This window comes from Gallus gallus, chromosome 1 (assembly GCF_016699485.2).
Source record: "Gallus gallus isolate bGalGal1 chromosome 1, bGalGal1.mat.broiler.GRCg7b, whole genome shotgun sequence".
In the NCBI taxonomy this organism is placed as follows: domain Eukaryota; kingdom Metazoa; phylum Chordata; class Aves; order Galliformes; family Phasianidae; genus Gallus; species Gallus gallus.
Genome location: NC_052532.1, coordinates 15,007,130 through 15,033,734, shown reverse-complemented (window position 1 = coordinate 15,033,734; position 26,605 = coordinate 15,007,130). Strand labels below are relative to the sequence as shown.

The following is a 26,605-nucleotide window of genomic DNA, read 5'->3' as shown; positions in this document are numbered from 1 at the left end:
TAAGATGCACCAGAGGAGGTTCAGGTTGGATATGAGGAAACATTTCTCCTCAGAAAGTGGCAGGGCAGTGACACAGGCTGCCCAGGGAGGTGGTGGAGTCATAAGTTGGTGGTTGGACTGGATGATCTTTGTGATCTTTCCAATCTTAATGATTCTGTGTTTCTATGACTCGATGATTCTCTTCATGTACACTGAATACAGAGAACTAAGAATGCCTTAAGGATTTCAAACTCAGTTTAAAGCACTTCTATGACCATACTGTACCTGCACTTTGGCAAGGAGAGAGGTAAAAGCTGTTTAATTATTTTATGGTTTGAGCTGTTCTATATCTTTTCAAATGTTTGTGGTTTTAATGGTAGAAGTCATCTCTGTGTGAGCTTTACAAAGTGCAGCAAATACCTTAAGCCATGATGGCAGTTATTAAGAGCAGGGGTGTGCTGTCACAATGAAGGAAGTCTGCTTTCCAGGAAATACCCTGGGATCTCTACTAACTGGAAAAACTTACGGGCTTGGCTGAAAGTGCAGCACAAACTTTCAGGGGGGCCTCAAAAAGACTTCAGAAACCCAGAGCCAGGGGCTACATTGCAGGAAAGAAGCCCCGATTGCATGGGCAGATAGAGCCTGCAGGGACGTGTGCTGAGGTTCTGCTCGCTCCATCATTTCTTGGTTTAATCATTGACTGAGATGTGTACAAATCCCCTGAGAGCAGCGCCTCAGGCTCCTCCTGCTGCTCCCTGTGTGCCTGGCCATCCATTGGGAGCGCACGGGGTGCCCTGCTCATACCATCCCCTTCACCAGGAGAGGAAATCTGTGCCTTCAAGGCTAGGACAGGCTCTGGTCTCCAGACCAGAGGAGCGCCTTAAGGAGATGAGCACCGTATGGCTGTCTCTGTACTCTAGGTGCCAATGGCTGAAGGGTTTGTGGTGGCATGACCTGAGGACAGTTTTCACGGAGAAACTTGATGCTAAGGTGTCCTCAGCACCTCAGCACAGACACCAGCATCAGGGTTTGCTGATGTCCTGAACTCGGGCACCTGCTGCTGGAGTTGCACACTGGGGCGTCGGGATGTTATTCCAGCCCTCTGCCTCCTTAAGAGGTTTTAGGTATCTCAGAGGAGTGCTTGCAAAGGCTTGCAAAGTGCTTGCTTGGCCTCGGGGGCCTCGGTTCCTCAGTAGGTAGTGAAAGGGGAGAAGGATCCTGCATAGCAGCCCAGCCCTCCCACACCGCACACATTGTGGGATGCCACAGCCGCCAGATCCAGCACTCACAGCTGCCCCTTGGAAATCCCTGCCAAGGCTATTCTGGAAAATGATCCAAGCATTCCACAATTGTTTCTGGAAAGACACTGCTGAGTCCCTTCAAGATACCTGGGAGAAGAGCTCACAGGGGCACACCTTGCCCAGAGCAGCCATGCCAGCAGCCCCACTCCTGTACCACAGGCTGTGCTTTTCTAGAAATGATATCTGGGCTCTGGTCAGCACCTCCCTCTACGCCCAACAGAACCCTGGCAGATGCACAGCAGAGGATTGCAACAGAGTCCTTCTTACTCATCTCTATTTTCCTACATTAATCTCTGCAGTCCAATCAGAAGCAGTTCTCCAAACAAAGTTAAGCAATATCCCAGAGAACTTTAAGAAATGACTCTTATCATCCCTCCTGAGAGAAGACTCAATGGTCAAGGCCACAGTGAAATCTTACTTTTCTTGTAAAAGTTAACCGAAGTTAGTTATTAAAGTGCTGCTGGTATTTAGGGAGGCTCTGAAATGAAGAGCAGCACAAGATACCTGTGCTGACTCTGAACAATTCAAGGATATCTTTTTCCATATGATCATTGTGTGGTTTCTTCTGAAGAGCTTCACAGAAAACACATCAGGTAAGATTTTGGCTTGCTAATCAGGATATGGGATACATGAAGTAATGCTAATAAAGAAAATGCTTCTAGCCACATTGGGTATTTCTTGTAAAATGTGAGAGGTTCCCTTGTGGAATTTGTTTGTATTTTTCAAATGTTCATATTGTGGAGAAATAGAAGTTATAAGTGTGTATACACAGATGGAAAAGTGGGGAAAAAATGTAATTATTATAAAGTATAATATAAAATATGTAATTATAATAATAAAAATTTAATTATTCTGTTGAAGTTACCAGATCTTTGTGTGCTACTTAGTCGATATTTAGGATAAATTAATAAAAGGGAGAAAGCATGTCTCAGCAACATGACATCAAAACATGCATTTCCAATGGTTCACAAGTGCAGGAGTTCAGTAGGGGAGCTGGACTTCTTAGTGTGAGAAATGGTAACGCCAGCAGTGAGCACGGGATCAGAAGTTGTATGGAATACAGCCGAATTAGAACCTTACTTTTGGGTTTGCATTCAGATGGAGTCTTGGTCAGAGGGGAGTGGAAGCTGTTGGTCTGATGGCTGTGCAGTGTGAGCTCAGTGTGTGCCCCTTCTCCTTGTGGGTGGATGGGCACTCTACACAAGGCATCAGAACTGCACTGATTGGCATCTCCCACACAAGTCCAAGGGCTTAATGATGAGAGCACTCCGGAAAGGCAGTGGGGGACACTGAGCACACACCTCTCCTTTAGGGGATTTGCAGAGGATGGGATCCTTCATTACGCTGCTATTTGCTGCAGTATCCATGATTTCCCAAAAACATCTCAAATAGTGGTGCAGACAGCCATAAAACTGCCCTTGCGAAGGGTACCCTACCCTTCTGAATGTAGCTGTGAAGAAAATAAGAGTGAGCAAGGAGAAAGCAATATAGACTGAAGTTATGGCAGCTGATAGATTTGGCAGCCCAAGGAAAAAGGGAACGACATGAGAAAAGCTGGAGGGCAGCCAGCAGCAGTCCTACTGAGGTAGGACAGTAATGGGCTTTGAGATCAAGCAAAACGGTGAGCTTCAGGGTGGGATTCACATTTTAATGCAAAAATTGTCACAGATAAACAGTTTTCTACCTGTCCAGAGCAACTCACACCATCGTGTGCTACTTGGACGTGTGTCCTGTGACACACCCAAACATTGTGTCCACAGAAGTTAGCCGTCACACCTGGGTGAGGAAAGGGAACCCAATTTGAGGCTACCAGCAAGCAGCAAGGCAAGATGGAGCATTTGTGCTAGGGGAGAGAAAACAGAAATGCTCTATTGTCAGCGTCATGAGATGGCCAAGAGCAAGTCCTGTTGTTCCTGCTTAGGACTGGTACTGCATTAAATATCTCATGGTGACTACGGTGGAGATAAATGTTTTTAAGTGACTTTAATATGGGAAGAACGTGAGGCATGGAGCACTGTGGACAGCACAGTGACAGCCAACTAATTGCTGAAAAATACCCAGCGGTACCAACTGCAACTGGCCTGCCATCTCTGCATGTGCCACACAGGAGTCAGGAGTCATTCCTGGAGCACAAACACACCGAAGCAGGCTGGAACAAAGCAGAAGGTAATAGTTAGGTCTGACATTGCAACAGCTGTTTGTGAGCATGAAGCAGAAGCACAGAGCGGCTGAGGCTGGCAGAGCCCTCTGGGTCCCTCTGGCCCAACACCTGCTCCAGCTGGGACACCCAGAGCAGGGTGCCCAGGGCCCACAGAGGAGAAGCAGTCCAGACTACCTATGGAAACAAAACTTACAGCAATACCGTGCTTTTTACTACTGAGTTCCTCATGGTCCAAGCCCTGCCTCTGAGTGCAGGAGAAGATGGCTGAGCCATGCCTGGGCTCTGCCTTTTCGCCTTGGCTTTGTGAAGACTTCCAGCTCACAGCCTTCCTGACTGGGCTCAGTGCTTCTCCCCACACCTCAAAGTGAAACCATTGGGCATCTGCTTGTTTGTTCCTTAAGAACTCAGTCCCCTTGAGTGAGAGTCATCGATGGCAGACATCTGACTCATGGATAAATAATCTCAAAATCCATCCAGGCCGCTTGTTGGCTGCATCTTCAGAAAGAAATACTTCATGCTCCAGTGGAACACTGCTCAGCAGTGGGAGGAGAGGGACAAGAGGTCACCTCAGCAAAACAAAGCGGGTGTCTCTCAGCCATCTGTTTTTTGATCTTCAAAGGTGGGAACGCTCAGTTAAGAGTTCAGTCGTCCATGCCATGGCTGCTCACCTCCTGGTACACGCAGAGCTAATCTTGGGCTTTTTTTTTCAGGTTTTTAATTGACCAACAACAAAGAGAAGCACGCAGCAGTCGCCTTCCTCATCCTTTGAGGAGAAATGGTTGAACCTGTAGGCAACCACTATGTTGTCGCCAGACGAGTGTACTCAGAGAATTCATTTGATGAAGAGTATGAGAAATTGCACAGATACCATAAAAACTTCTGGGATCACTTGAAACTATATTTTCGGTAAGAAGATCTTTAACATGGATCTAAGATACAACCTGGAACGCAGGTATCAGATAGCATGCATTCTGTTCTGACAACGTTCATCTCAGATGCCACAAGGCCAATGAAAACTCATTTTTCTAAAGAATTTCAGTGTTTTTGTTTGTTTGTTTGTTTGTTTTTTCCAAAGAATTTCAGCTGCTGTTGCCTTTAAGTCTTCCTGCAGTTGTATCCCAGGCAGCTTGTCTTCTTGTGGGCACCTGGAGCACAGCCTCACCCCCAGTGGGGGCAGAGGGACCCTGGAGGTCGTCACATCCCACTGTGAGCCCAGTTGGCATCATAGGTTGCTTAGGGTTGTGTCTGGTCTCTTGCAGCTGACTTCAATCCTACCCCCTCATTCCCCCTCTGAATACCCTGCCCGTGACAGAGGGTTGGAACTCAATGATCGTTAGGGTCCCTTCCAACCTAAGCCATGATTCTGTGAATATGGGGAGCATGTCCTGAAATGCTGAGACCCAACGGAGACATTCCGCTGGCAAAGCTGTATCTTCTTGTGTCTTTACAGTTGTTCCCCACAAAGAATCAAAAAAGTTTCCCTGCGCATGTTTCCTGTCGTCTCGTGGCTGCCCGCATACCGCTTCAGGGAGTGGATCCTGAGCGACATCGTCTCTGGCATCAACACGGGGCTGGTGTCAGTGCTGCAAGGTAGCTCCGGTAGCTCCACTTTGACACAGCCAATGGCCCAGGAGGAAGGCTGCTGGTCTATCCCCTCACACACCTCGCCGTCCCACTGTCTCTGCCCCTATAGGTCTCGCATTTGCTTTGCTGGTGAATGTCCCTCCTGGTTATGGACTCTATGCAGCGTTTTTCCCAGTCCTGGTCTATTTCATCTTTGGCACATCCAGACATATCTCAGTGGGTAAGTGCAGGCACGTTGACCACCCTCATCACCAATGACTAAGTGCAGTCTTCCCCTGTGGGTCTGACGATGCCCTGTGTGCAGGTCCCTTCCCTGTCCTGAGCCTGATGGTGGGAGGTGTTGTCACCAGGCTGGTCCCTGATGGCGCTGCTGGAAATGGCACTGCTGTCAACATGTCAGCTATAGATGAACAGAGGGTGATGGTAGCTGCATCTGTCACCTTTCTATCCGGGATTTTTCAGGTTGGTAATCAAATAGAATCATAGCATATCCCAGGTTGGAAGGGACCCGTAAGGATCACCAAGTCCAACTTCTAGCTCCACACAGGACCACCCCATATACATACTGCCCAAATATACGTGTGTGTACCTGCATGTGTATATGCACTTATATGAATAGCTGGATGGTGACTGGCCTTAAAGTAATGTCATAAGAATGAAGGATTTGAACTTGTCTTTCAGAAAAAAAAAAAATAAACAGTTCCTTCTTCCTTCCTAATACAGAATTCCTAAAATCTCTTCCTAATTTTTATAGTTCATGAAGCATTGGTATCATGTAAAAATATGACTACAGAAAACCTAAGACTAAAGAAGGTATATTTTAGTTTTGAAATAAAAAGAATAGGTTCTAACTGCTGTAGCCTATACCTTTATCAGTCATATACCCCCTGTTCCTGAGCCTCATCGTTGTGTCTGATGATATTATTTTCCTTAATCCCTGATGTATGGGGTTAGGTGAAAATGTTACTGTTAAATATGGGTCCCTTTATTGCAGAGATTGCTTGGAAGCATGGGTGAATCCCACTAACATGTGGTCATTTGCATTTCAGTTGCTTCTGGGACTCCTCCAGTTTGGATTCATAGTCATTTATTTATCACACTCATTAATCAGTGGCTTCACAACTGCTGCAGCCATCCACGTCCTGGTGTCCCAGATCAAGTTCATGCTTCAACTGCCTGTCCCTGGATTTAATAAACCATTTGGCATCATCTATGTAAGTACAAACTCTTCAGTGTTTGCTAATGTTCTGAAAACCTGTGGTGTGTACCTGTCTGCGTGCCACAAGGCCGGGATAACAGTGCTGGCCATACCAGCAGCCAAGGAGGAGAAACGAAAGAGAAATATATGAGATGGCTATTAATATATGGCAGATCATTACATTTCTCACCAGATACCGAGTTACACCCTGCTGGGATGGTTAGATAGCATTTTAGAAGTGTAGAATCCTTAGAGTTGGAAGGGACCTTTACAGGCCATCTAGTCCAACTCCACTGAAATGGACAGGGATACCTACAGCTAGATCAGGGTGCTGTTAGTTGAAAAGCACCATATTTCTTACTGATGTTGCAGACTCTGGAGAGCGTGTTCAGCCAGATCACCGACACCAACATCGCCGACCTCGTCACCTCCCTTCTCGTCTTGCTCATCGTGTTTGTGGTGAAAGAGATAAACGAACGCTACAAAGCAAAGCTACCCGCCCCTATCCCCATCGAGCTCATTGTGGTAATGACCTCCCGTCTGATTCCATGACTGCTCCACCACTCTGTGGGGAGCAGTGCTTTATGAGGTTGGCATTGTGCTCCAGGCTGCCCTGAGCTGCAGCGGGTGGGGACCTCAGTGGGGTAGTCATAGCCCACTGCTATTCTCTGCTGCCAGAGGGATGTTGTGAGGTGCTCTCTGTGGGATTTATGAGCATGAAAGCATCCTATGGAGTGGTTCAGTCATCTGAACACATCATGGATGTGCAGAGCTGGGGCACTGTCCTGCCACTGGTGATGATGGGGCGTATGTGGTAGAGGGGAGGAAATGTTTCTTCATGGTTTCTCCATCCGCTTATTTGAATGTTCCTAATGGAGGTGGGTGTTTTTTTTAATCTTTCAGACCGTCTTAGCAGCACTGATTTCCCATTTTGCTAAATTTGAAGAGAAATTTAAAGTAGCTGTCGTGGGAAAACTAGAAGAAGGGTAAGTGGTTTGTTTACAGTTTGCCTGTGGAGCAAAATGTTCTCTCCAGTTTCTCACTGCTAAATCAGTTCAGTTTATTGACCAAAATCACCTACTTCATCTTACCCTCATGAGACCCCCGTGTCCACTACTCTACGACAATTGAACTAGGTGGTCTTAGTAGTCTTTTCCAACCTTAGTGATTCCACAATTGTACACACGGAGTATTTATCTACATGTACAGTATATCCATTATACAGAATATATCCAGGCATACCAGAAGCTTGGCATGAAGACTTAATAAGCACACGCTGAAGTAGAGAGGCAGGAGGGCAGCCATTTACTCACCTGGGCATTCAGCACCTGTAGCCCCTGTGAATTAGTGGATGAGGTTTGCAGAGAAACAGCTATTGCTGCTCAAAACTCTCTGTTGTCCAGATTTCGGTTCACTGGAAAACAAACCAAACCAAACAAACAAATCTGAGAAATTCTCCCCAGGATCTGCAAAAGCCCCTCAGCCAAGGAGCAGGACATGGCAAAGCTAAAGTACACAGAAGATATCTGAGACTAATGTGGCTTAGTACACATTTGTTTAGCTGCCTAAAGTGCTTCAGTGAGTTACACAGGGATTTTTTAAATCCACACATAATTGGAAGGCAGAACCGTGCATGTCGTTCAGACAAGATAAGCTCTGGCTGATTCTGGCCAAGTAAATGGGAGCTGCTGAGATGCTAGCTGAGATGAGTGCAGATAGAGAGTCCCTGTCCTGATCAAGGATTCCCCAAAGTGTTACAGGTTCAGATTTGCAATTACACGTCACACCTCTCCAAAGCACTCAGCTAAAGCCATGTGAGCGGGACTGCTGCTTGGCAGGTTATCTCCTTACACACGTCCTTTAAGAGCAGAAATCTTTCTTTCAGATTCCAAGCTCCTGTTGCACCTGATGCAGGCATTATCCAAAATTGTGTCGGTGATGGCATCTCCATTGCAATTGTTGGATTTGCAGTAGGCTTCTCTGTGGCTAAAGTGTATTCCATCAAGCATGACTACCCAATAGATGGCAACCAGGTAGGGCAAAGACACAGCACTGTACATTTGCTAATGGGAAATAAGTCATTTTAGGAATGTATTGTCTTGAATACATTTTTATCTTCAGGAATGCTTTTAAGAACAGCCTCCTTTGGTTTTACTCCAGGAACTAATCGCCTTTGGACTGGGTAATATATTAGGCGGGTCGTTCAAAGGATTTGCCTCCAGTACAGCTTTGTCAAGATCTGGTGTGCAGGAGAGCACGGGAGGCAAAACGCAGGTATAGAAGACAATGATCCTGGTGGCACTTAATACGAGGAAGGTCTCTTTCTTCCTTGCTGACTCTAATGCCTTCAGGCACTTATTCATGGTGGAATTGTTCTTTCATGCAGATTGCTGGTATTGTCTCTGCTATCATCGTCTTGATTGTCATCTTGGCCATTGGGTTTCTCCTGGCACCATTACAAAAGGTATTCACTGGCTTTACTCTGCACTTCCTCCTGCTGGAGGACTCACTTGGAGTGCTCATGAACTTCAGTAAGAGATAAACAGAACTTTTGCAAAACTAGGTTCTTTCTCCAAGATTATGACCCCACTACACGGGGTCAAAGGGAAGGTGGGTGCCCTACACCAAACATTATAGCACCAGATTTTAGGTACCAGAATTGAGTGGGGTTTGCAGATGCAGGTCAGATACCTGCTGCACCACAGCTGGGGAGGCTGTAGAACAACTGACGAGGTACACCCAACCACAGCAACGCCATATCACTGGCAGCTGCCTGGCCTTTCCGCGGCACTTTGGCTCTGCTTCCATGATGTCTTAAGCCTTAGCATTCAATGTATGCTTTGTTTGCTTCAAAACTGAGTACGTGTTTTACTCTTCTCAACAGTCAGTCCTTGCATCCTTGGCTCTTGGCAACTTGAAGGGAATGCTCATGCAGTTCAGAGAAGTGGGCGTCCTGTGGAGAAAGGACAAATACGACTGTGTAAGTTGAGTCCTTCAAGCATTCAGGAATGAAGCTCTGTAGAAAAGTCACCCATTATGCAAACACGCTTAAAGGTTATCTTTATTTTCGTACGTTTTTCTCTACATGGGAAGTACAACAGTAGGCGCCTTTTTAATCTTGCACCCCTTGCTCACGTTTTCAATTTTATCACACCTATTCTGTGTCCATTTGCTCTGTTCACCTCTCTTGGTGACACTCATTTTCATCCACTTTATCATAACATATTTAAACACAGTTCATTGCATAAAGTCATACATAGAAAGAAGTTACCTAAACATGTAAATACTTTCTGCACTGGCTTCAAGGACATTTTCCCCCTTTCATACACTCCTGCAGTAGGACAAGTGGAAGTTACTCAGTAAATCCCAAGAGAAGCCCATGGCCTGAAGGAGTTGCTCCCAGCAGAAGAGCTCATGGCTGGAGATCAGGGCTTCCTAACCCTTGCACTCAGAAGACACAGTCTCTTGCCTCTCTTATCTGCCGGTTCCTTCGGTTCCTGAATAGATTCAAGCCTCAGTTTTCCCAACTACAAAACAGTCTTTCACTAAGTGAAAGTATGCTTTCAGATCTGCAGTTAAAATACACTGTATTATTTAGTCATGTGTGCTTACCAAACAGGTTCATTCTCAGCAGCTCATTTTGCCTGTTTTGATGTCTAAAGCATATTTATAACTCTGAGCTTTACCAGAATCCTAATTTCCTTCTAAACTTGCCTTTCCGCTGGATTTTTTATTGAGCATTTTATGAACCACGTATGGAAGGTTCACACTTCTGTGACACCGGTCCTTGTGTAATGAATAGAAATTGTCATCTCTACAAGTACTTCCGGGTGCTCGTTCATGAGTCTGGCCCTGTTTTACAAGATAAGTATCTATGAAAGATGAAATCACTTTAAGAAAAGGCACATGGACAGCCTGGACTGGACCTAAGAAGACAGCTCAGAGGCAACTGCTCCCACACTGGGCTTGTGGTTGGAGTCCCACTCCCTCACATAAGTGCTGATGTCCACCACTCTTTGCAGATGATCTGGGTGGTGACCTTCTTGGCGGCTGTTTTCCTGGGCCTGGACATCGGGCTGGCAACAGCTGTAGCATTCGAACTGCTGACTGTAGTGATCCGCTCCCAGATGTGAGTACTGCTTGGATGTGATGACACAACATTGCAGGGCTTCCTGTCTTAAACCGACCCTACCAGAACCATGCAGCAAATCGAGGACAACCCCGCTGTCCCTTCCACCAGGTTTCAGCACAGGGCACAAATAGCTGTGTGTGTTTGTTTGCAGCCCGAGCTGCACCACTTTGGCAAACGTTGGGAGGAGCAACATCTACAGAAACAGGAAAGATTACAACGATGTAAGGAACCTCCCATCCCTTTGGTCATCTGCTGCATTCGTGCTTCTGTAACAGATGCCATGACCAATAGTTCTGCTTCTTATGACAGATCTACGAGCCAGAGGGAGTGAAGATCTTCAAATGCTCATCTCCTATCTTCTTTGCTAATATCGAATTCTTCAAAGAGAAACTCATCTCTGCTGTAAGTGACTGGGGCAGTCATTATGAACATACGAATTGTGTGATATATTAAGGCTGAATACAATTTCTGAATAACTAGTAGGTATGCAGTTCAGCCCTACTACAAAGATAAATTTTTCATGAATTACTCAAATGTCATTTTATGACTGTAGTCCCATGCGTACATACCCAACTCTGAGAAGGAGAGCAGCCTGATAGTGCTGAACAACACCTTTGGCACCATTGGTAGCAGCAGAGAAAGGCTGGGGAGATCTTGGTGAGCAGCTGCACAAAAGGCAGCGGGGTTTTGGAGGAAAACAGCTCAAAAAGGCATTGCTGAAATGTTTAAAGGTAGTGAAGTTTCAAGGTAGTTCAGGAATAGAAAACAATACCTTTCCTAAACAAACTCTGTGCCTGAGACTTTAAGGCATCATAATTCATTCGGCTAAGGGTATTTGTTCATTTATTTCTTCCTTGTGTCATCGTTATCAAAGAGATTATGGGTGCTTTCTAGCCTCACCATCACAATTACTTGAGAAGGTACTGGAATTTTTGGCTCCACCTGAAAAAAATCTATTCAAAGTGCTGTTTCTGCAGGTTGGATTCAGCCCACTCAGAGTCCTGAGGAAACGCAACAAAGCGCTGAGAAAGATCAGAAAGATGCTGAAGAAAGGAGAGCTGCAAGTGACGCCTGTATGTAGGGCAACTACACTGGAAACGGGTAGGGTGGGAAGGGAGGGCACAGAACTGAGGAATTAAGCAGCCAGCTCCCTGGCTCAGGGTGAGAGGGGGGCTCACAGCCTCCTGTCCTGATTGGACGTGCCATTGCCAGTCACTACTTCATGGTATAAGCACATAAGTACATGGCTTTAAACTAAAAGGGATTTAGATTGGATGTAAGGAAGAAATGTTTTATTCAGATGGTAGTGAGGCCCTGGCACAGCTGCCCAGAGAAGCAGTGGATCCCCCATCCCTGGTGGCACTCAGGCCTGGGTTGGATGGGGCCCTGGGCAGCCTAAGCTGGGGAGTGGTGTCCCTGTCCCCAGTAGGTTGTTGGAGCTGGGAAGGCTCTATGGTCCCTTCCAACCCAAGGCATTCTTTGATTTCAAAAATAGGATTTTAAATGGCTCCCACAGACAAAAATCCTGCATGCTTTTTGTTGACTTGTTCCAAAACTACTGAATCAAAGTGTGTCTGACCACTGACTTCAGGGAAGATTAAATTCTTCTGGAAAAGACGATAATTAATGGATTCTGACGATTAAATGATTGGTCAGAGAAAAGTCAACATTCTGAATCTCCTCCAAATGAGGGAGAGGCAGAATTTTCCCAGTGTAAAGTGCAGGTGCTCCATCTCACAGCTATCAAGGGACGTGGGTTAGCGGTATGGTGATGATGGGTTGACAATTGGACTAGATGATCTTAGTGGTCTTTTCCAACCTTAATGATTGTATGACTCTGTGTCAGCCTCGCGTTGCTACCATCCTCGCTCTTCCTTACAATGCACTTCCAACCCAGACAAAAGCATTAACTGTGGCACTTGCCTCTGCTGTCACAGAAAGGCTTGATATGCATGGCTCACCATACCCAGGAGTCGGATGATGAATTAGACAACAACAGGATGGAGGAACTGGACCAGCCCACTGACATGGCAGACTTGCCCATTCAGATCAACTGGGATGCCGAGCTGCCTCCTGGCATTGTTGTGCCCCGGGTCGACATCCACAGCATCGTGCTGGACTTCTCAGCAGTGTCCTTCCTTGATTTTTCTGCTATGAGAGTCCTCCAAAAGGTAGTTCCAACTGATGATACAGACAGTGATCACACAAAAGAAAAACATACAAATGTGATGTGCTGCATAGAGGTATTTCCACATGGACAGAAAAGTCAGTGGCAGCCTTCGAATTTATGTGAATTCAGATCTACATTTCCTATAGAAAATGATTAAACTGTTCTCTTGAAATTAGAGCATTGGGAAGCTTCACAGAAATACACATAAGAAATATAGCTTTAAACGTGGGGTTGGGCGCTGGCATGCCATAGTTTCATTTCTGTTCCAGCTCTCGCTTTCCAGGGCAGCCTTGAGCAAGGCAATCAGGACAACATTTCCCAAGAGCGGTAGCTAAGGTTAGCTGTCTAGATCCACATTACATGGGCAAATCTATTTCCATGGGAACTAAATGCTCACGGAGTACAATGGGAAAAGTAGTTTTGCTTGAATTCCTAGTTAGAAGTTTCCTCAGAAGCTTCTGAAGTCTCAGTTTCATATAAAGCCATACAGCTTATGAAGGATCATCTTTTTCACTGTGGGTGCAACGCATTTAATACTGCCCCATTTCAAAGGACCCATTTTTCCCTGTATACAGCCATTCGAGAGGCTGTTCTTCCTCCAGGTGCAGTGAAATTCGACATTAGAGCTGTTTGCCATTATTAAAAATACAATCAGTATCTTAAATTGCTCTAGCTAATCTTAATGGCTGCTATCAGCAGAATTATCAGTCTCTAAATGGTGCCTGCTTCCGGTTTAACAGACTTTGAAAGAGTTTGTCCGGATCGATATTGACATTTACATTGCAGGAGCACACGGTGAGTACTTGTGCTTCCATCAGCCTCTCCACGGCCTCTCCATTCCCAATAATTCCCCCTGCCTTGCCCCGCTGTCTTCCCCACCCCCTGAGAGGGGTTGGGAGATCCCCCATATCTATCTCCCCATCCTGGGTAACGACAGCTTCAACTCCCACCGCTCTGCAGCTCCCTTCTGCATTGCCCCAAGCAAGGCAGTGCCAACGGGGCTGGCATCCCACTCTCCATGTTGGCATAGAGAAACCCATCTGTTCTAGTCAATAAAACTGAGCACTTTACCAGATATCACTGTTTACTCCATGGATGCACAAAGATTACGTTATTCTTATGGCACTGTCAGGACCTCTGCAGGTAACTTCATCCTTGGATTTTTCTCCCCTGCAGAGGGTTTCCTGGAGAAGCTGGAGAGATGTGCTTTTTTTGATGAGGAGATCAAGCCATCCATGTTCTTCCTCACCATTCACGATGCAGTTTTACACATTTTGCTGAAGAAGGACATAGCCAGCTCCCCAAAATTAAAGCTTGCTGAGGTAACGCTACAGTTTTCATCTTTTTCTGCTTTAGTGCCTTTACATTACCCGTAGGCACCCAACAGCACTCTGTACATCCGGCCATATCCGGCTGTGCGTATATTCAGAAAGTTGAAAGATTGAAATTCAGCTGATAAACTGGGAGAGTCAAAAAAAAAAAAAAAAAAAAAAAAAAGAGTAAATAACTCCCAACAGAGATGGGCTGGCTGTGGGTTTCCCCTGGAGGGGGCTCCAAGGGCATCCATTTCCTAACCTCAAACTCATGTGTCCATTGTAGAAGGGGAGCAGCAACAACTATGTCATTACTACCAGCAACGGACAGCGCAGTTGGGAGAGCACGGTAAGCCTCCTGCCTCCCCCAGTGCCACTCCAGCCCCAGGGGTGTGTAAACAACGTGGGTCACCAAAAGCTGCTTGCAGGAACTGCGAGGCCAGATCCCAAACACATCTTCATTGCTGAGCCCCTGTGTCAGCCCAGGGCAGAAAGCACCCAGATGATTTATTGGTGCAAGCTGTTTTGAAGCAAAGAGCCACAGGAGTAAGAAGTGCAGGGCTCTGCTGGCAGGAGCGATCTGCAGAGGGAAGGCTTCCTTCATGGGTCTCCATGGAGCCTCTGGTGCACTGCCCATACGGCAGAGATGCATCATTAGTCCCATTCCTACAAACATCACAGGCAGAAGGGAGACTGGAGGTGTGTGGGGAGAAGGTGTGAAAGATGTCAGACAGCAGCCTTCATGCACAAATGTTTTGGAGCAGCGAGCTTACATGCCACTCACCAGTGACTCCCTACCCTGAATATCCCTTACCTACAGTGACATTTACTTCCTTTTTTTTTCCCCCTACAGATTCCAGCGGAAACAAAATTTTAGATTTAATTTTCTAAATATAATATCCTCCAGCAACACAACATCACTTACAGAACATGAAGGCGCACAGAGATGAGCATGAAGACTGACAGACGTTTTCATCTACCTTAAGGATTTACTACAGATGATTATGTTCCAAATTTTGGAATGGTTTTGTTAGTGTCTCTGTATATATAGAGATGTATTTATGTACATACACAAAGGCTAAAATCACCTGGGTTTTCTATTTCATACCTTGCTGACAACCTACCCACACAGTCAAAGCAGCAAGTAGCATTGGCCCTATTTGCATATACTTGTACATATATCCACGTTATTCTGACAGTTTGTAGACAACCTGTACAGTTAGAGAAGAACATATGAATATCTGAAATCCTTTAATTTATAGTCTAGTAGTTGGGAGTGACTTATCTTCAGCTTGTATATAATTTGTACATAGTCTTCTGGATGGTTTACACAATACCTGCTTGATTGAGTTATTAAACTTATTGTCAGCACACGACCTTACACGCAGTGTATGTACATAGCGACTGCTGTATCTACTGTGAAACATGAAGATAGCTCAGTAAAGATGTACAGCATATTCAGATCCAAACAACTCATCTTTTTGCTTTGGGACGCTATGAACTTATGTTCATATATGGTAACTCTCCATTGCTGGTTGCATTTGTCAGTACCGCAGGAAGGCAGCTCATCGGCAGTCTGATCTCTTGCCGTAACACCAAGTTTACAGTGGTTTGAAGATACAAAATCCGGGCTTATCTGAAGAAATCTGCAGAAGAAATCTGAAGAAACCAGGCTGGGAGGTAACATTGAAGTGAGGCGGCTGAAAAAAACAACTGGAAGATAATACAAAAGTGAAGATTGCCTTTCCAACACAGCCTTCAAAGAGACATAGGCTGCATCAGAACAGGGCTTGTCTTCTGGCAGAACGAGGCAGTAACACACCTGTGCAGCATGCTCAGGGGAAGCACTATTACCATATAAAGATGACTTAGCAGTGGCTAAGAACTGTCTGTAGCACTGTAAGGTAGAACACTGAAAGCACAACTTCTGTGACACCAACGCTTCCTTTAGAAATGTAGTCAAGACAAAAACAAACATAGCTTTGCACAATCCTGTGCATACAGCATTGGAACTTGGAGAATCATAGACAGAAAGCTCAGACTCACTTCCTATACATTGAATATTAAGTTGCAATTCCACGGTAGCCCCCAATTTCTAAGGTACGGTATTTCCTATGCAAATATGCACATTTTTTTGTCAGCAGCGGCGCAGTGCATCCAGAGGGAAGCAGCACAGCACCTGACACAAGTTCAGCACAGCAGGAAGCAGTGTAAGGAGAGAGGTGTGCTCAAATGAGATCCTGAGAGAAGGCATTTGCACACGCTGGCTCCTGCAAGCACCCGGCACTCCCCAGCACAGAAGCCAGACAGGCTCTCTCCATTGCTGCGTGGGCAAATTCTGATATGAAACAAACACCAGCTACTTCCACTTCATTTTTTTAACAAACCGAGTTCAACACTCCTTAGAGAGCAGTAAGTGAAAAGAAGGGGAAAACCCCATACAGAATGATTAACTCTCTTGGATCAGATCTAGGACAGATATCACATTTCATTTTCATTTCTTAAGAGGAAAAATATCACGTAACACATGTAGGCACCAACCTTTATGTTAACAGCATTCTCAAAAAACAAAACCAAACCAAAAACTAAAGTACATGGCCACATAACTAAGAGCGTTTGTAAATCACACATGGGTGCAGACAATCCTTTAAGCAAAATTAGAGGCTGTTGAAGAGAAATTCTAAGGAAGCAAGCACCTGAACCACGGATGGCTTCAGGCCGTCTCTGGTGCTCCTTACTTCATCCCATGGTGAACACAAACCAACACACTCTCTTCGTTCCCTACAGTGGCATTATCAGAGGGCCCTACAACAGCTAACACGTTCTAAGCGCCATCAGAGCTGCCTTAGAACCAAAGATCTGCTTGGTAACAAACACTCCAGGACTGAGACTGCTGCCACTGACAGAAATACTCAGTACAAAACCAGCACAGTTCAAACGTTTGCCTCTAAGAAAGGCACCACTGGGAACCCAGAGGACTTGAAGGTACTTCTCAGCACTTCTAAGGCCGTTAATCATACAATGAAACACCGTGTAGGCAATTCCCGAACCTCAAGCGGAAACCACCAAGTATTTTGAAAAGGAATTCCCCCCCCAAACCACACAGAAAGGTTGTTAAACATAACATTTCAACCCGTGCCAAAGTCTTTTGACTCTGTACATATGAAAGTATCAACAGTCCCTGTAGCTCTACAGGGAACCCTAAGACTTCAAGATGTAAACACAAAACAGATGTAGGCTTTCCGATGTGAGCAGCACACAGAAGTTTGACTCAAGTCCAAATCCTACTGCAGGAGATTACTGTTCAGTAAGCTCTCAAAGACCTTCCATTCACCCGACAATTCAAGGCGTCCCACTGACTTCTGGGGGTATCAGTCATATTTTGGGGTCGCCTTTGCCTCAAATATAAACAAAGCCCCCAGATTCTCACATTTTCTGCAGTGGTATACACTTACCTTTTGTGCTTTCTGATGGAGTAAGGGCCGCTGTTCTCCTTTGCCAACTGCACTACCTCAGCATTTCCATGGAAGAGCTCAGAGCCTGGTAGGAAACCTCCACCTGTTTCACAACAAGACAGTGCAGTATCCAGCAAAAACACACAACGCCATTCATTTCAAGGGTGCCAAAACGTTCCTCCTGCTTTTTACGAGTTACTGAACCAAAATAAAGCTGGCAGCCATTTTCCCCTTCATACACACTGAAGCATGCAGTTTTCAGCCAGCTGCATCCCATAGGACACTACCACAACCAGCCTTTTCTTTGCTTGTTTTATTTAAAACAACTTATTTCTCAAAGTTAAAAGCCCGTGTCACGGTTTTATGATTTTTTGTTAACTTTGTGTTGAATGACACTTACTGCCAACTGCACACCCCACAATCTACTTGCACGTCCCTAAAGCTGCGTCATGCTGCTCTATTTCTTTGAAGGGCAGACCAAAAGATTTGCCTGTGGTCACAAGGAAACCTATGGCAGTCACGAACACAGCAAATCAAAAGAACACTAAAACAAAACACTTGCTCAGGTAATTAAAGATACACACTTCACACACAAAATCACAAAGTTACAGATGTTGTATTACCAGAGCCCTCTGACAAAGAAAACTCTGAAGAAAGCTTTACCAAATAAGTCATAAGATTCAGGCTTTGAAGATGGTTCATCTGATTTGAGAAATGCAGGAAATGACAAAGCTTAAAAAAAAACAAAGACACAACACGGAATTTCTTCATCTAGAAATCTGTCATGCTAGAAATGGGGCACTGGGGAGAAAAACAAAGACAAAACCCAACCAACCCAAAACAAACAAGCAGAACCAACCCAAAGGTTCAACACAGCATTGAGTGGAAATGCAGAGAGAAGCATTTCAAACAGGCCGTACTTTTTTTATCAGTTGGGTTCAGATTCCAACTGCAGTGACAGAGAACATCCACATCTCAGTTATTATATCCAAGCGTGCTTATAAAAACCAAAGCTGGGGCCAAAACAGCCCTCAGAGCCTGCATGCGTTGCTATCTTTAAACCAAGCCACCTATTGACTGTACAATTCAACCCGTATCACAAAATGGAAACAGATAAAGGATGTGTAGCTTTTGTTGTTATTGTTTATGTCTACGTAAGGGATTTCAGGCCCTTTATTTCCTGTATCCAAACAAGAAGGGTCCCTACTACACATGCTGTATGCAGTGACTGAGGTTAATGCCACTTCACCAGAACCAACCTGCTTCTGTCACAGAGCTGGCAAGCCCATTCTTGGCTGCTTCCACACCAGCAGAACCACAGGGAAACAAAATGGTTTGAACTGAACACCAGTGAGGAGTGTATGTGAACAAAATCTCCTGAAACAAATCTAGCCTGAAAAAAACAACAGCCCAGAAACAAACAGAACCATCCTATATACACATTATAACACAGCTGCGTTTCTGATAAATTTATCCTGGTTTTGATATGGAATGAATTTTAAAAACAACCAAGAAAAAAAATCCCTACCACCTGAAATGCAGCATTTGTGTGCCCGCCTCCTAGCGCCACACGTTCACCATAGCCTGAATTCATGTTAAGTAGCAGCATATGTTAGTAAAAAACATATTAAAGTTTCCTAACTACTTCATACTGCTTCCCATGTGGGAAATGTTAGAGCCAAAACAGTGTCCAGGATCCGTGTCTGCGTTAACTGCACATAAAAACCCAGCACTTTTACAACCATAGTTCAATTTAATTATTGTACACGGGTTAACAAAAATGTATCACAAGTGAAAACTAAACATCGGCTTTTAAACAAAAACAATATTCAGAATGGTACAACACATGTTCATTTTCTCCAGAAAGTGATATTACAAGTGTTCATTTTAGGACAATTAGCCACACTATAGACAGAAGTTCAGTTAAAATGCAACTGTGGTCTACTAAGCCACTTATTTTAGCACTACAGAGTATTTGAAGTCAGAGTCCTACAGCCAAGGCTTAAAAATCATTAAAGATTCAAACCCCAAAACGTCTTACAGTCAAAATGACAGTATTTAAAAAAACAAAAACAAAACAACCCCCATATAATTAATTAAAAGGCTGCTGTATATAGTTTTATCCTCTTCATAGCGCTCTCTATTCATACATTGCTCAGATCACTGGTAATAGGGTCTGTATCTGGCTTGATCGGGATGGTGAGGTCCAGCAAGAGGGGCCTGAGCAGGAGGCCCCTGCATCCTTGGAGGAGGAGGCGGCCCTCTGGGAGCCGGCCAAATCCCTGGACTCATGCCCCCTGGCTGTGTGAAAGGGGGACTAAGAGTTCCTTGATCCTCACTGAACTGCGGCAAAGAGTTAGGGTTATAGTGATGGGGAGGGGGGGCACTGACATTTACGGGAGGGCCTCCGTGCTGAGGAGGGGGAGGTCCCGGAGGAGGATGATTCATATATGGCGGCATCTGGGCAATGATATGTCCAGGCGGCGGGGTTATCGGAGGAGGAGCAGAGGTCATTGGCGGCGGAGGAGCTTGGCTATACACCATGTGAGGAGTGCCTGCCGCCTGGGGAGGATGCTGCAGAGGATGGCTTATTGGAGGAGGCGGAGGGGGGGGTGGCGCATAATGTTGCTGCGGAGGCATAATATGGTGCGGGTGCGTTACCACCGGTTGGCCCTGATACTCGGGATGATGATGAGCAGGTGCCGGGGCAGGTGGAGGTGGTTCTCGAGCACCCGAATTGGAATCATCCTGAATAGGGACGGTGATCAAGTTGCTGTGTTTTCTCGTAGAGATGCGGAAGGTGTCCTGACTGACCGGGCGGGGCGGCGGCGGAGCCATGGACATCTCGGCAGGAGGGGGGCGGATGTCTTCGTGCGGTTGGTTGTAATGCTCATGCGGCACGTGCTGCAAGGGAGGCGGCGGCATCATGATGTGCTGCTTCGGGGGAATGTGGCTCATGTGATGTTTCTCAGGCGGCATTATGAAACGCTCCGGGATCTCAGCAGGCGGAGGGGCAATGGGAGGATGCACGGGTTCAAGAGGAGGACGAGTCACGGGCTTTCCAGCTCTCATATGGCGGTGGTTGATGTGAGCCTGTAAGTCTCTCTGTGACAGGTAAGTTCTCTTGCACCCTTGCACTATACTACACATGAAGAGAGACCCTCGCACGCACTGCTCGATGCGCTGGACAGGTTCGTTACAGCTAAATTAGAAGAGAACATTGGTTTATTCTCATCATATAGAGTGTGATCTGCACAGCTTTTGTTTTCCACTGTTGTTTTCGACCATTTGTTTTTGCAAATTATCAAAATTAGAACCAACATCTTCCCCCCATTGCAGCAATAGAACACAGTTGGTTGATTCTGAAGTTAAGCAAACTTCTAAGGCTCCAAATACAATGGAATAACATCAGAATTTCATAGGGTGGAAATTTAGACACAGCACCACCCTCTGTCAAATACTCCTTTTATGTTTTGGTACTTATCAAGAGCCACACTTGGTAACTGAACAGCTTTTGTTCCTTCTCAAACTGTAGCAATTACAGCTTATCTACACAAACAAACAATGAGGTAAACGCTAATCTCTTACCATTTGTTAGCTGTGGGATATTAAGCTATAATTGAATGGTGCACGAAGGAGCACTCTGCTACCTCTACCAAATGTACACAGAAGCACGCTAATACAGTATCTGAAATAAGGTTTTAAAGCATCCCTCTTTCATTTCCCTTAATAAAAGTCTAAAGAGAACCTACCCAGGGCACATCTTGTCTCCCTTCTTCTCATGCAGTATAGCACAGTCATAGCAGAAAACATGCTTGCAAGGTATCTAGAGAAAAAAAATGGCTCTGTTAGACAACATGTGGCACTTTGCACCGTAGCATGCCTCCACCCAGTACACAAATCTAAGAATAGAAGAACTGAAGTTATGTATGGAGCAGTTATATAAGAACATTGCACGCAGTTTACAGCATCTTTGAAATAGAAACTTTCCAAACCAGTCTGTGTTGTAAGGAAGGCAAAGGTTTGTATGGTTGATTGGTTGGTTGGTGGAATTTGTTTTGTCTTTCAAAGAGCTGGTAAACATTTTAATTCTGCTGTAATATTAACACCAAACCTTTATGGTTGCTGCATATACAATCTAATTACGCCTGTCTGCAAACAGGGGATGTTTTAAAAGCATTGACAGTCATCAAGTCAGATTCCCAGGTCTGTTACATCACACCCAGCAATCTAAGCTCAGCTCAGGGATTTTGTTATGCTACTTTTTGAAACGACATAAGAACAGTGCTTACTAACTTCATTACAGACTGTCCATTGACATAAAGAGTATTAGTAAAGCTAAGTGGTACAAGGCTGAAAACGCACTAAAAACTCTCAAGACTTTTGTTGGCATTTTGGGGGAGGGGAAGCAATTGTGTTTGTTTTAAAGCTCCTGATTTTAACACTTTCAAGCTTAATTAATTAAATCAAGGAGCAAAGTGAACTCAGCGACTCAGGCAGAACAACACAGTCCAGCAGTTGAGATGGAACCAGGGTCTTAACACTGTTGTGTTTACTCAGAGGTCTGCTGAAATCACCACCCTCTGGAGGCCCCACAGACACGGTAACACCTGTTACCTAAAGGGACACCGTGGCTGCCTCTCCCCAGGAGTCCCACTCACCATGCGCCCATACATTTTGATGGGCAGTCCGCACTTATCACAGAAATGGACGGGTGTATCATCCTTCTCCCCCAGCAAGTTTATCTAGAAGAGCAGAGAAAGGGGTGGGAGAAAGAGGAACGTTACTAAATCTTCTCACTGCAGTCATCACCAACCCATCCTTTCTGAATTACCAGATTGAAACAAGACCACCACAAACACAAACATGTATTTCTGGTACACCAAAAGTAATGCAAGTGCTTTCATCCTAGTAGATACTTCTTAAAATAACCTGCAGTTTGGTACGATTCACAAAGTTCCACCGTTTCCCATCCATGATTTTACCTTATAGTCCCAGAATATGGGTCCGGGGAATCTCCTTTGATTTCCAAACATTTCACCTCCTTTGCATTCGTATCGCTCCTCTTCATTAAAATCAAATTCTTCTGTGGAAAGACGAAAGAGAAGACAGACACAAGGCAGCGCCACCTCCCCAATTGACACCAGCTGCTGTTAAGTGCATTTCACATCGTATATTGAAATCATCAAGACAGGCTGCAATGCTCCCAGTTCTGCTGGGCCACTCTGCAGAAAGGTACAACCAAAATAGCCTGAATTTGTTTTGGTAATCGGCATCATTTATTCCTCCCAGAGCAGCAGAACCAAAAGCCTGAAACAGGCTGTGCAGCTGCAAAGAACCTTGGATTCCAACGCTGACCAAAGCCTTCAACAGTGCTGAAGAATACGCTGCCTCAGTGCAGGGTGAGTTGCTTATAGCAATTTACCTTCATCCCCAGCTTGTGTCTTTGCAGGCATCCTGTTCATAGCTCTGGGAGCCCGAGGTGCAGGTTTGGTCTTATTGGTCTGCTTTGAGATCAGCTTTATTGGGATTCTTCTGCGAACGTCAAGACCACCCAATGACGCTGAACTATTTGTTCCTTGCAAATCATTGTCTACGGAAGAAAAAGAAATTCTGTCGTTTCTTAGTTATGAAGTAGTTTCTGAAGATGCTAAATATTAACAGAACAGTTCAAAGAAAAAATGATATTCAAAGGCTTCCATCTTCTGCAACTCGGGTCACAAAACAGTTGTAAAAACCATGCTTTTAGAAAAACATCTAAAAATAAAATTAACTTAAAGGCAGATAAATAAAGCTAGTCTGTCATTTTTCCACAGCAGGAAAAGACATTAACTACATAGCTCCTACTGCAGCGCGAGCAGTACTGAGGAGTCGGCCCTTCGTATGACCATGACAACACAGAACTCCTGCTGAGAAAACATCTTCACAATTTATATAAATTCATTTTTAAACAAATTGAAAGGAAATTAAGTTTCCATCGGTACTCTTAGAATCATAGAACAGCTTGGGTTGGAAGGGACCTCAAGGATCATGAAGCTCCAACCCCCCCGCCACAGGCCGGGCCACCAACCTCCACATTTAATACTAGACCAGGCTGCCCAGGGCCCATCCAACCTGGCCTTGAACACCTCCAGGGATGGGGCATCCACAGCCTCTCTGGGCAGCCTGTTTCACCCTTAGCACCCTGACATATCACTTACAAGTTCAGCATAAAGTATTACAGAATTATTGGTGCTTAGAGTACATAGTATCCTTGCTAAACTAAAGATTACCGTTCTCTCTACAGGGCTCCTTGGCCACATTTAAGACTGCCACCAAAGGAAGCAAGGACGTGCCCAAAACAGGTGATGAGAGACAACCTGGAGGGGAAAGTGCTTCCAAGGATTGGTGCACACCCCGATTTCTCCAGCTTTCAGCAAGTCTGCCTCAACCTACCACATAGCATCTCATTTACACAAAAATAAAATCACACCCTTCACAAACCAACCTACCTCACTTCCATTTTAATAGGAACGTGAATTGACAAAATGGCACTTTCAGTCAGCTCTTTGCCACAAAGACTCAGACTTCTACAAAGCCCATTGTTAGACCCACGTTCAGATGCCCTTAAGTCTATATCCCTATAGAAAGGAGATGGACAGGCACATAAGACCACAAGTAACCCAGAAGGCAAATTCCATTCTGAAACAAAACCGACACACAACTTAGTGACAGCTCCACAGTACCCGGACACCGAGACAGGGCCCCATTAGGGCACTGTGCACAACTCCTAAACTGTGCCTCAAAGCTCGCAGCTTCCCTCCGCACCACCACTTGAAGGGAAAATAAGAAAACAAAGGAAATGGGGGGCTTGCTAGGAACTGCAACCAAGTACCAAATCAGGACTGTGCATCCACAGGGCTGTGTATCCACAGATACTGTGCTTCAGTATCACGAGTGCCTGTATTTCCTGATCCATGAAGCAGACAGCACCTGCTTTCCTCCAACTGCTCCCTGGGCTGCTCTGCTGCACAGCAAACACAGCAGGCACCGACAGAGCAGAATATCAGAGGCAGCAACACCAACTCTGTCTTCTACACCTGTGGAAAACGTCTGTGTTTGTTTGTTTTTAAACAGGAATACCCCAAAAGACACCACGCTACAGGCCAAACAAGTCCTGCAGACCTTGATCCATTCGCAAGCACGGATAAGTACACCCAACACGAAGCCAGAGCTCAGCAGGCCGTTCGCTCCATCGCGCTGCCCAGCGGGAGCAGTTCAGTTCTGACCCTGCCCAGCAAACACTCACAGCCCCGATGCCAAACCCACCGGGCAGGATTTGCTCCTATTTGCTCCCGCCTGTCTCCGGAAGGATGACACGCTCTGGTGTGTGGATGCACACCCAGCTGGGTTACGCCCCTAAAAAAGTACAGCAGATGAGCCCAAATCTTTTGACTTGCAGAGGATATAACCAGAAGCGATGCGCTCTCCTAGGCGGTCATCTTTCAGGGCTTCCCTGTTTATTTCAGTATTTTAGGATTCCTTAAAATTCATAAGCAGAGCATAAAAACGAACCCTGACGCATTTATAACGCAAGGTTCCCTAGGGGAAAAACAAGAACACCAGAAGCACAGAGCGGCGCGGGCCCCGCTCACCCACAGCAGCGGGCCGAGCAGCGCAGCGCCGCAGCCGAACGGAGCGCGGAGCAGCCGCCTGAGGCCGCTGGGGGAGGGGACCGCGAGCTCGGCGCTCAGGGCACAGCTCAGGCCCCGCGCCCGAGCCCAGGGCCCCGCCGCGTCCCGCCGCCTTCCCGAGGACCGGGCCGGGCGGCCCCCAGCCCCGCGCCACCGCCCCCTCGCGCGCAGCCGCTCTCCCGGCGGCGCTGCGGCCCGGCAGCCCCCCGCCTCTCCCCTCCTCACCATTGTGGTCCATGGCGCGGCGCGGGGCGCTGTGGGAGAGGAAGGGCGCGGCCGGAAGCGGAAGGTACGGGGGGACGGGCGGGGAGAGCGCGAAAAAGGGCGCAGCGGAGAATCGCAGATGGCATCGCAGCCCCGCGACGACAGGGCGGTGTGGGCATGATGGAGCCCGCAGGCAGCGCGGCGATGCCGCCGCTCCTCCGCATGGCAGAGCGCGGTTGCCCGCTCCCGGCAGCCTCCGCGGCCGGGAAGGGAAGGGAAGGGAAGGGCGGCGGCGGCGGCGGCGGCCGTGCCGCGGTGGCTGCCGGGATGGCTGCGGGCGGACCGCGGCCCCCTGGGGAGTAGCGCCTCCCGCCCCGCGCATGCGCGCTGCTGAAAGCGGTGAGAGCCGAGTCGTCCAATATGGCGGCGGTGGCGCTGAGAGCGGGTGGTGCGCAGCGGTTCCGTGAGGTGCGGGTGGCTGAGCGCGGGCACAGCTGCCCCGAGGCTGCGGATCTCATCTCTGGAGATCTCAGGACGCCCAGCCGTGGCCCTGCGCACCCTGCTCTGGGCGGTGCTCAGTGCCGGGGTCCTCCGTCCCTGCACACACATTTGCGGGCTTCCCGTGACCAAGCTGCGATTTGAGCCTGCTGCTGCTTGTCTGAAATCCTAACGTTGGAGGAAAGGGATGCGTGCTTTTCCCTTAGTTTGCTGCTAGGCAGACTCAGGGGAAGAGTGACACCCATCCCTGCACAGTACACTTTATAATTTCCACGTGATAACAAATTCACAAAGAGTAAAAAAATGCAGTGTTTTTTCAGTACGTGCAACTTTATTTTCTAGTCAGTGGATACAACTGCCTTCAGTACACAGCTTTGTGAAGCGGTAATAAAACATATCTCCAAATGTAGTACCAGATAATGCAGAGGCTACAGTAATTAATACTCAAAATGCATACAAAAACATCACCTCATCATTCTACTGGGAAAAAAGCACGTCTAGTTGCATTACTTGGGGTTTCTTGAATTAGTACAAAGTTGAGAATTTCAGCTTTAATTGTTTTGGTATCCTTCATCTGATGGATACACAGAGCATGAGGAAGCTCACAGTCGCTGTCCCTCTGACAGAGGTGTCTGAATGCGCTCTGTGTGAATGCAGGCTTTGTGTGGGACACTTATATCCAGGACAGGTCGAACACTTTGTACCAGTGAAACTGAGAACACTGCTGTACCTTGAAGAAATACACAGTCCAAGAATGAGAGTAAGTGCGTTGCATCGTACTTATCACAACTCCTGCTGGAATGTCATATTTAGAAAGAAAACTTAAGCGTCAAACTTGTAACTGCTTTTCTTCCTATGTATGTGGACAGAAACTGGAGAAGACTCAAAAAATAAGCTTGCATTTTTGCCAAGTGAGAATCTATGCTCAAAATTCACA

At 46.3% G+C, this 26,605-nt stretch overlaps 2 protein-coding genes across 6 annotated transcripts; one reads left to right on the top strand and one right to left on the bottom strand.

Moving 5' to 3' along the window:
* The first annotated feature begins 1,775 nt into the window (after positions 1-1,775).
* SLC26A3 (solute carrier family 26 member 3) lies at positions 1,776-15,311 on the top strand. Its single transcript, NM_001199444.4, has 21 exons — positions 1,776-1,873; positions 4,152-4,347; positions 4,892-5,031; positions 5,135-5,245; positions 5,330-5,487; positions 6,075-6,239; positions 6,596-6,748; positions 7,127-7,209; positions 8,109-8,256; positions 8,384-8,497; positions 8,610-8,687; positions 9,108-9,203; positions 10,246-10,352; positions 10,507-10,576; positions 10,665-10,757; positions 11,333-11,428; positions 12,293-12,526; positions 13,266-13,320; positions 13,702-13,847; positions 14,125-14,187; positions 14,692-15,311. The coding sequence occupies exons 2-21, from the start codon at positions 4,217-4,219 to the stop codon at positions 14,713-14,715; spliced, it is 2,265 nt and encodes a 754-aa protein (NP_001186373.3). The 5' UTR covers positions 1,776-1,873; positions 4,152-4,216; the 3' UTR covers positions 14,716-15,311.
* A 3,715-nt stretch (positions 15,312-19,026) lies between these two features.
* Positions 19,027-25,490, bottom strand: CBLL1 (Cbl proto-oncogene like 1). Of its 5 annotated transcripts, none has more exons than XM_046930307.1 (7): positions 25,192-25,442; positions 23,785-23,913; positions 22,719-22,886; positions 22,279-22,379; positions 21,955-22,038; positions 21,046-21,119; positions 19,027-20,495 (listed from the first exon to the last, which is right to left on the bottom strand). In XM_046930307.1, exons 3-7 carry the CDS (start codon positions 22,756-22,758, stop codon positions 19,454-19,456), a joined length of 1,341 nt encoding a protein of 446 aa, XP_046786263.1. In that variant the 5' UTR covers positions 22,759-22,886; positions 23,785-23,913; positions 25,192-25,442; the 3' UTR covers positions 19,027-19,453. The 5 variants fall into 5 exon arrangements, with proteins under 5 accessions (XP_046786263.1, XP_046786304.1, NP_001007849.1 ...); XM_046930348.1 differs by having other exon boundaries at positions 24,602-25,231; NM_001007848.2 differs by lacking the exon at positions 23,785-23,913 and having other exon boundaries at positions 25,192-25,490.
* Between the last annotated feature and the right edge of the window lie 1,115 nt (positions 25,491-26,605).